The sequence below is a fragment of the Pseudophryne corroboree genome, chromosome 2 (genome assembly GCF_028390025.1).
Source record: "Pseudophryne corroboree isolate aPseCor3 chromosome 2, aPseCor3.hap2, whole genome shotgun sequence".
In the NCBI taxonomy this organism is placed as follows: Eukaryota; Metazoa; Chordata; class Amphibia; order Anura; family Myobatrachidae; genus Pseudophryne; species Pseudophryne corroboree.
In genome coordinates, this window is record NC_086445.1 from 163,417,272 (window position 1) to 163,427,867 (window position 10,596).

Sequence of the window (10,596 nt, forward strand, 5' to 3'; positions counted from 1 at the left end):
ATGTATATACAATGTTTTGTTTTGTACGTGACCTCTACATTTCAGTGTTGACCATGTATTTCTAGATGATGTAGGACGGCCACCTTTGCCATAAGCAGTGTCGGACTGGGGCATGTAGGGCCCACCGGGGAAATGCAGTGGTAGGGGCCCATTTTGGGGTGTGGCCAATCTGCAGAGGGGGTGTGGTCTGCCACCTCATTGGTTTGACTAACCATTAGAGTGCAACTTTTAAATATATAAAGTAAATTCAGCTGCTGCATGCATGATAATGTATAAGATTAATAACAGCAATGCACTGTAAAAAATACACCATAGTCCAGTATAAGGTAACATATGTATAGTGTATAATTCAAGTGCACAGTCTGGATTCTGATCCTTGGAGCCGGAGGTGGGTCCCCAGGCATTGGAGCCCACTGGTGGTTTCCCCTGTACCCCTGCGGGCCAGTCCAAGCCTGGCCATAAGTGCTGATACCCAGTGCATGTCTGCTTTTGCAGTTGCCACTGTAAGGCAAAACTGGTGTTTGACTCTATCCTGTCAACCTTTTGTTGTGCCCCAACTCCTTGAATTAGACATCTGTCACACTAATGCTTGTTATACGCTCATGTTTTCAGACCCTGGTTTGAATAACATTATTTTGGCGGAGGATGCTGTAGAAAATCACGTTGAGGACCAAATCTCCACAGACCTGTTCACGGATAACTTAGAGCAGTTTGAGACTTTGTCCCAGGTTTCCTTGAACTCTCTGGAAAGTGTGGACTCCACAGACGATGATGACACTGGTTTTGGTTCTAATAACTCTGATCTATTTATTGAGAGTCTAAGCGAATCTAGAGACTTGGGAAACTGCTTTGGAAACGATGCAGCTGCATTTACACACAAAATGAGGCGATTACGACCATGCCGGAGCTATGAGGAGGTAAACACTGAGCTGAGAACCCGGATCGTGAAGGAGATCAGGAAGCCTGGAAGGAGTAAGTGTACGGCACATACCGAATTCTTCAAATGTAATACATGAACATGGTCTATCTTATCTCTTTGTGAGAAGACCTCTCTGCTTTTCCTTACTGTATTCTGTGGCCTCCCATGAATGGCCTAATGTCTGGTGAGCTAGCAACTTATTATACAAGTTACCATGAGTATATAACAACCGATGTAAGTGAATATTTGGAATGTTATAGATTCATGAAAGACTTGTGCAATACAAATTAAGATGTGAAAGAGTTAATTGGCTTTTCTCTAACGTCCTAGAGGATGCTGGGGACTCCGTAAGGACCATGGGGAATAGACTGGCTCCGCAGGAGATAGGGCACTTTAAGAAAGCTTTGGACTCTGGGTGTGCACTGGCTCCTCCCTCTATGCCCCTCCTCCAGACCTCCGTTTTACACTGTGCCCAGAGCAAGATGGGTGCACTGCAGAGAGCTCTCCAGAGTTCTCTGCCTAGAAGCATTTTTGTTTGGATTTTTTCTTTCTACATTTTACTTTTTCACAGGGAGCACTGCTGGCAACAGGCTCCCTGCATCGTGGGACTGAGGAGAGAGGAGCAGACCTTCTTGTCAAAGATAGGCTCTGCTTCCTCGGCTACTGGACACCATTAGCTCCAGAGGGGGTGAACGCAGGTTCTTACTGGGCGTTCACCCCCGGAGCCGCGCCGCCGTTCTCCTCACAGAGCTAGAAGTACAGAAGACAGAAGTCGTCAGGCGGCAGAAGCCTTCAGCTTCACTGAGGTAACGCACAGCACTGCAGCTGTGCGTCATTGCTCCCATACACCTCACATACTCCGGTCACTGTAAGGGTGCAGGGCGCAGGGGGGGGCGCCCTTGGCGGCAATATAAACCTCTGCATGGCATAAAGAATATATACATGTACAGGTGGGCTCTGTACATGTATATAAAAGAGCCCCCGCCATATTTCACTAAGTTTGAGCGGGACAGAAGCCCGCTTCTCCCTCAGCACTCACCAGCGCCATTTTCTCTCCACAGCACTGCTGAGAGGAAGCTCCCCGGACTCTCCCCTGCTTACACACGGTGAAAGGGTGCTTAAAAGAGAGGGGGGGGGGGCACATAATTGGCGGTTTACATATTATACAGCGCTGCTGGGGAAAAACAATTTGTGTTGGTCTCCAGGGTTATTGCGCTGGGGTGTGTGCTGGCTTACTCTCTCTCGGTCTCTCCAAAGGGCCTTGACAGGGATACTGTCTACAGGAAAGGGGTTCCCTATATGTGGGTGAAGTGTGTCGGTACGCGTGGGTCGACATGTTTGACGAGGAAGGCTCGCTTAATGTGGAGGGGGAGTGCTTGAATGTTAGGTCGCCGTCGGCAACGCCGACACCGGAATGGGTGGATATGCTGAATGTCTTGAATGCAAATGTCAATCTATTGCATAAAAGATTAGACAAAGCAGAAGCTAGGGATCAGTCAGGTAGCCAGTCCATGCTTGTCCCTGGGGCGCCAGGTCCTTCGGGGTCTCAGAAGCGCACCATATCCCAGATCGATGACACAGATACTGACTCTAGTGTCGACTATGAAGATGCAAAATTACAGCCAAAGGTGGCTAAGGGTATACGGTACGTGATTATGGCCATTAAAGAGGTTTTGCATATTACTGAGGAACCCCCTGTCCCTGACACGAGGGTACACATGTATAAAGGGAAAAAGCCTGAGGTCACTTTCCCATCCTCATTTGAATTAAGTGACTTGTGCGAAAAGGCTTGGGAATCTCCGGATAGGAGACCAAGTTCCCAAAAGGATTCTCATGGCGTATCCTTTTCCACAAACTGATAGGATACGCTGGGAATCTTCGCCAAAAGTTGACAAGGCGCTGACACGTTTGTCCAAAAAGGTGGCACTGCCTTCTCAGGATACGGCTTACCTCAAGTAACCTGCTGATCGCAGGCAGGAAATTACCTTAAATCACATTTACAATCATTCCGGTACTATTGCTCGACCGGCAATGGCATCGGCCTGGGTTTGTAGTGCGGTTGTAGCATGGGCAGATTCCTTATCTACGGAAATTGACACCTTAGATAGGGACGCCATTCAAATGACCATAGAGCATATCAGAGATGCTGCCTTGTATATGAGGGATGCTCAGAGAGACATTTGTTTATTAAGCTCCAGAATAAATGCTATGTCTATTTCTGCTAGGCGGCTCTTGTGGACCCGACAGTGGACAGGAGATGCCGATTCAAAGCGGCATATGGAGTCCTTGCCTTACAAGGGGGTGGAGTTGTTTGGAGACGGCCTCTCGGATCTTGTCGCTACGGCTGGTAAGTCAAATTTCTTACCTTATGTTCCCCCGCAACATACAAAAAAGGCACCTCATTATCAAATGCAGTCCTTTCGTTCCAATAAAAACAAGAAGGTTCGTGGATCATCCTTTGTTGCCAGAGGGAAAGGCAGGGGAAAAAAGCTGCACACAGCTAGTTCCCAAGAGCAGAAGTCCTACCCCGCGTCGGCAAAGTCCACCGCATGACGCTGGGGCTTTCCGGGGGGAGGCAGATCTGGTGGGGGCTCGTCTTTGATTTTTCAGCCACGTCTGGGTTCACTCGCAGGTGGATCCCTGGGCATTAGAGATTGTTTCCCAGGGATACAGGCTGGAATTCGAAGACTTGCCTCCTCGCCGATTTTTCAAATCAGCTCTGCCGGCTTCCCCGTCAGAGAGAGAGCTAGTGTTGACAGCAATCCAAAAATTGTATACTCAACAGGTGATTGTCACAGTTCCTCATCTCCAGCAAGGAGAGGGATATTACTCAACCCTGTTTGTGGTCCCGAAACCGGACGGTTCGGTCAGACCCATTTTGAACCTGAAATCTCTGAACCTGTACTTGAAGAGGTTCAAGTTCAAAATGGAGTCACTCAGGGCGGTCATCGCCAGCCTGGAGGGGGGGGATTGGATGGTGTCCCTGGACATAAAGGATGCTTACCTTCATGTTCCGATATTCCCCCCGCATCAGGCGTTCCTGAGATTTGCAGTGCAGGACTGTCACTACCAATTTCAGACGTTGCCGTTTGGGCTTTCCACGGCCCCGAGAATTTTCACCAAGGTAATGGCGGAAATGATGGTGCTCCTGCGCAGGCAGGGGGTCACAATTATCCCATACTTGGACGATCTCCTCATATAGGCGAGATCTCGGGAGAGGTTGCTGGACAGCGTGTCTCTGTCCATGAAGACGTTGAAGTTACACGGCTGGATTCTCAATATACCGAAGTCCCAGCTAGTCCCTACAACGCGTCTGACCTTTTTGGGGCTGATTCTAGACACAGACCAGAAAAAGCTTTTTTATTCCGATCGAAAAGGTTCAGGAACTCAAAGCCATGGTCAGGAACCTATTAAAACCAAAAATGGTTTCAGTGCATCATTGCACGCGGGTCCTGGGGAAGATGGTGGCTTCCTACGAGGCCATCCCTTTTGGCAGGTTCCATGCGAGGACTTTTCAATGGGACCTTTTGGACAAGTGGTCCGGGTCCCATCTACAAATGCATCAAAAGATCACACTGTCTCCCAGGACCAGGGTATCTCTCCTGTGGTGGCTGAACAGTGCTCACCTACTAGAAGGTCGCAGGTTCGGCATTCAGGACTGGGTCCTGGTGACCACGGACGCAAGCCTCCGAGGCTGGGGAGCAGTGACACTGGGTAGAAATTTCCAAGGTTTCTGGTCAAGCCTAGAGTCTTGTCTCCACATCAACATCCTGGAGTTGAGGGCCATATACAACGCCCTGCGTCAAGCGGAGGAATTGCTTCGGAGAAAACCGGTTCTGATTCAGTCAGACAATGTCACGGCAGTGGCTCATATAAACCGCCAAGGCGGAACAAGGAGCAGAATGGCCATGGCAGAAGCAACCAGGATTCTACGCTGGGAGGAAGGCCATGTAAGCGCGCTGTCAGCGGTGTTCATCCCGGGGGTGGACAACTGGGAGGCGGACTTCCTCAGCAGGCACGACCTGCATCCGAGAGAGTGGGGACTTCATCAAGAAGTCTTCGCACAGATCACGGATCGTTGGGGACTGCCTCAAATCGACATGATGGCATCCCATCTCAACAAAAAGCTAAAGCGGTATTGCGCCAGGTCAAGGGACCCTCAGGCGGTAGCGGTGGATGCTCTAGTGACACCTTGGGGGTTCAGGTCGGTCTATGTGTTCCTTCCTCTACCTCTCATACCCAAGGTGTTGAGAATAATAAGACTAAGCAGAGTCAGAACAATCCTCATTGTTCCAGATTGGCCACGAAGGACTTGGTATCCGGATCTGCAAGAGTTGCTCACAGAAGATCTGTGGCCTCTTCCTCTAAGGCGGGACCTGCTGCAGCAGGGGCCCTGTCTGTTCCAAGACTTACCGCGGCTGCATTTGACGGCATGGCAGTTGAACGCCGGATACTAGCGGAAAAAGGGATTCCGGAGGAGGTCATTCCTACCCTGATCAAGGCTAGGAAAGACGTGACGTTAAAACATTATCACCGTATATGGCGGAAATATGTTTCTTGGTGTGAGGCCAGAGCCGCTCCTACGGAGGAGTTCCATTTGGGCCGTCTACTCCACTTCCTTCAAACAGGAGTTACTTTGGGCCTAAAATTAGGGTCCATAAAGGTCCAGATTTCGGCCTTATCGATTTTCTTTCAAAGAGAATTGGCCTCTATTCCTGAAGTACAGACGTTTGTGAAGGGAGTGCTGCATATTCAGCCTCCTTTTGTGCCTCCGGTGGCGCCTTGGGATCTTAACGTGGTGTTACGGTTCCTCATGTCACCTTGGTTTGAACCACTCAAAACTGTGGAGTTGAAATACCTCACGTGGAAAGTGGTCATGTTGGCGTTCGCTTCGGCAAGACGTGTTTCCGAATTGGCGGCTTTATCACATAAAAGCCCATACTTGGTTTTTCACGTGGATAGGGCAGAGTTGAGGACTCGCCCTCACTTTCTGCCAAAAGTGGTCTCCTCTTTTCATGTGAACCAACCTATTGTCGTGCCTGTGGCTACACAGGACTTGGAGAATTCCGAGTCCCTGGATGTAGTCAGGGCTTTGAAGATTTATGTGACCAGAACGGCTAGAATCAGGAAGACTGAAGCTTTGTTCGTTCTGTATGCGGCCAACAAGGTTGGTGCTCCTGCTTCAAAGCAGACTATTGCTCGCTGGATCTGTAACACGATTCAGCAGGCGCATTCTACGGCAGGATTGCCGTTACCGAAATCGGTTAAGGCCCACTCCACTAGGAAAGTGGGCTCTTCTTGGGCGGCTGCCCGAGGGGTCTCGGAATTACAGTTGTGCCGAGCAGCTACTTGGGCGGGGACAAACACCTTTGCAAAGTTCTATAAGTTTGATACCCTGGCTGAGGACCTCCTGTTTGCTCAATCGGTGCTGCAGAGTCATCTGCACTCTCCCGCCCGTTTGGGCGCTTTGGTATAATCCCCATGGTCCTTGCGGAGTCCCCAGCATCCTCTAGGACGTTAGAGAAAATAAGATTTCACTTACCGGTAAATCTATTTCTCGTAGTCCGTAGAGGATGCTGGGCGCCCGTCCCAAGTGCAGACGACTTCTGCAAGACTTGTATATAGTTATTGCTTACATAAGGGTTATGTTATAGTTTTCGGTGGTACCGTGGCTATGTTGTTCATACTGTTAACTGGGTAAGTTTATCACAAGTTATACGGTGTGATTGGTGTGGCTGGTATGAATCTTGCCCTAAGATTTACAAAAATCCTTCCTCGTACTGTCCATCTCCTCTGGGCACACTGAGGTCTGGAGGAGGGGCATAGAGGGAGGAGCCAGTGCACACCCAGAGTCCAAAGCTTTCTTAAAGTGCCCCATCTCCTGCGGAGCCCGTCTATTCCCCATGGTCCTTACGGAGTCCCCAGCATCCTCTACGTACTACGAGAAATAGATTAACCGGTAAGTAAAATCTTATTTTTTCTTTCTTTGTGGGTTCTGTTCATAATTTTTGTTTTTCTTTTTTCTTTAAGAGTATGAAATGATCTTTGCTTTATTAAAAGACGTTCAAGGTGATCTACAAACGCGGCTTCTGTTCTTGCAGAATGTTATTAAAGAAGCAGCGAGGTAGGTGGTGCAAGGGTGGTATTTAACAACGCTGTTTTGACAAATGTCCTTTCTAGATTACTTTTAAAAGTGTGATTAAATATAGCAAATATGATACTGTAATTCATCATTTGGGAAGCTGTGTCTTGTAAATCAAATAGCGATGCCTCCTACGAAACTTAAAATGAAGGAAGCAAAGCGGGACTGATTTCAGTTACAATCCGAGCGTAAACTGTAGCTCACCTTGGAGTAGTCGCTCAGCAAAAGTTGAATTACGTTATATGACTTGAACGTCTGGCATGTCCTGCCCTTTGTATGGTGTTACTATGTAGGCTTATACCCCTTATCCATTAAAAACTCTGGTCTGAACTGGGTAACTAACTGCAGACTGTTTTAAGCAATGTCACAGCAGCTTGAATCACCGTTCATACTACAGGCTTGATCGTCGGGGCTAGTGACTGGTCTTACCCCTGCAGGTGCTTGAAGATGACACTCCAAAGGGTTGGGGCTTGGAGACCGGCGCGGAGGAGAACGGTGGTCAGCATACAGACAGCAGAATGGTGGTGGGGGGATGGGTGGTCAGGGGAGACATGGGCTCGGTGGCTTGCTGCACTTGCCGCAGGTTCTATTCCCACTTTGTGTGTCGTGGGAATAGCTGCTGTGGGTCGGTATTCTGATTGCTCGGGATCCAGGCGTCAGCTTGGTGACTGCCGAGATCCCGGGCGCCGGTCACATTACCACATCCCCCTCCAAGTGCTGAGGAGTCTGCTCTCCATAGGCTTTTTATGGGACCAGGTCACCCATTTACACTACAGCCTTACCAAATTATAGACCCAGAAATAACCCAGGTTATTGTGGCAGAGGGAAAGGGGGTATTACTTTATATATAAAACAGAACCCACAGCTTCTGTGAAACATGTATTGTTAAATGGGATGGTATCTATATCCCGGCGGTCGAAATCCTGATGGTCAGAATGCAGACAGCAACATCCTGATTTTCAACTTCTCTCGGATCCCAGTGAGTATTTTAACCCTAACTATCCTCTCCTGTAGCCTAACCCCAGTACTTACTGACAGGATGCCACTGTCTGCATACTAACTGTCATGAGTTCAACCAACAGGATCCTAACCGCATCCCTTGCTAAACATTGTCTATCTTTAGCTGTTGGATACAAAGTGCATTGCAAAGTAGCCAGAGGAGGGTTCGCCTTGTGTAACAACAAGTGTTACACCCATATTGTATTTGTAACAGAGAATATTGCAGAAAGCAGCCAGTAAGCTCTCATTCTAAACTGCAATCAGGTTCAGGAAAAGCACTAGTTAAATAACAGTAATTGAACTTGCGTAATGTGATTTGCAAATATCCTTAATGGTAACTTCATGCTTTTGCCTTTTCAGATTTAAAAAGCGAATGTTAATAGAACAGTTGGAAGGCTTCTTAGAAGAAATCCACAAGAGGTCTAACCAGGTCAACCACTTCAGCTGTTAAGTGGCCTCATGGAGAACCCCTGTCTGGGGGAAGGGGACGACAAATTTTGTGAACATACAAGGACACCGGTTGTGGCCAAAGAGTCAAAACATCTGAACACTGAAGGGATTGTACACTTAATACAATATATCTTTTTTTTCTTTTTTTTTTTCCACACTGCATCAAATCATTATGATTCCTTTAATGGAATAATGGACAGGTTTCGGTTTCCAGTGGCCACTGACACGGTATGCTGCTTTTTCTCAGGTTCCACAGTGTACTCTTAGCTCACATCTTAGTTGATCACTGGCTATGATCGGTGTATTTGCCAAAATCGTAATGTTCCACAGATGATTTTCTATCATTAGAAGTCGGACCTGTCTGCGTCTGTCGTGCGCGCTTTCAATGAAGAGACCTTTCTAAAAGCTGTTCTAAGTATGTAACCCAAACATAGCCAGACAGAAGCACATACACTGACCAGGATGATATTTTGTACATAATTATTTTGAATATATTATTGTAAGTTGTACAGGTGTATTTTGAAAACTATTTAAAGAGGCACTTTTGTTATTCCATCAATAAAAAAAAGCTCTATTTTAATATTTGTAATGTTACATTTATTTTATTATACAAGTTTTTTATGTCTGTATGTATATGTGTGTATGTATATGTGTGTGTATGTATATGTGTGTGTGTGTGTGTGTGTGTGTGTGTGTATATATATATATATATATATATCTGTTACAGACAAAATTCTAAGTGGGGTTGAGAGAAATATCATATGGAAAGTCTTCACAATAAATTGTATACATAATGATCTGACACCAGACCTTATTTCCTCACATTATAGATCAGAGCACTTTCTCTAACATTTACTCGGGGGACGGTGTCTCTGGGTATAGGGGCTGACCCCTTGGTGCAGCTACTTATATTACTGGTTTGAGTAACTGATTCCACCCTTACGCCTCCACCATAATTTCCACACTTTAATACATGCGATGTAAGGTGTGGGGTTGGCATCAGTTGGGAGGGGAAAAGCAGTCCTATAGATAATGGGCCTGATTCTGAGTTGTGAGCAATTTGCATCTTGGCAAAAACATGTTTCACTTCACTGCAGGTGGGATGGACTTACAATGTGCAAAAATGTATGGTTTATAGCATGCCCTAACCTCTAAATTTCTCTTATGTCCTAGAGGATGCTGGGGACTCCGTAAGGACCTTGGGGTATAGACGGGCAGGAGACATGGGCACTCTAAGACTTTAGATGGGTGTGAACTGGCTCCTCCCTCTATGCCCCTCCTCCAGACCTCAGTTAGATCCTGTGCCCAGAGGAGACTGGATGCACTGCAGGGGAGCTCTACTGAGTTTCTCTGAAAAGACTTTTGTTAGGTTTTTTATTTTCAGGGAGCACTGCTGGCAACAGGCTCCCTGCTTCGTGGGACTGAGAGGAGAGATGCAGACCGACTTTACTGATAGGCTCTGCGTCTTAGGCTACTGGACACCATTAGCTTCAGAGGGTCGGAACACAGGTGTCGTCCTCGCTGTTCGTCCCGGAGCCACGCCGCCATCCTCACAGAGCCGGAAGATAGAAGCCGGGTGAGTATATGAAGAAAGAAGACTTCACAGGCGGCAGAAGACTACAGATCTTCAGTGAGGTACCGCGCAGCGGTCGTGCTGCTCGCCATTGCTCACACACAGGCACAGCAAGGGTGCAGGGCGCAGGGGGGGCGCCCTGGGCAGCAATAATTATCTCAAATAAGACTGGCACCAGGCTTAGGTACTGCGGAGGCAGTATATTATAAAACCCCCGCCAGTATAAAAAAAATTGAGCGAGACCGAAGCCCGCCGTCTAGGGGGCGGGGCTTGATCCTCCAGCACTAACCAGCGCCATTTTCTCCACAGCATGCTGCAGAGAAGCTGCTCCTGGACTCTCCCCTGCTGAACCAAGTAACGGGATAAAAAATGAGGGGGGGGGGGGCACATTTATTTGGCGCAGATCACATATACAAAAAAGCGCTGTATAGGCTGGGACTGTGTTTTCAGTGTCCAGTGGCGCTGGGTGTGTGCTGGCATACTCTCTCTCTGTCTCTCCAAAGGGCCTTATTG

The 10,596-nt window shown here is 47.8% G+C and overlaps 1 protein-coding gene across 1 annotated transcript in view; it reads left to right on the forward strand.

Annotated features, from left to right (window-relative positions):
• The window catches only part of INTS6 (integrator complex subunit 6), a 143,851-nt gene extending 134,761 nt beyond the window's left edge, over positions 1-9,090 (forward strand). Inside the window, exons 16-18 of the mRNA XM_063951958.1 lie at positions 613-972; positions 6,950-7,043; positions 8,421-9,090. Coding sequence (XP_063808028.1) covers positions 613-972; positions 6,950-7,043; positions 8,421-8,511 — 545 coding nt within the window. The 3' untranslated portion in view covers positions 8,512-9,090. The remainder of the gene's footprint in view (positions 1-612; positions 973-6,949; positions 7,044-8,420) is intronic.
• Positions 9,091-10,596: the final 1,506 nt, after the last annotated feature.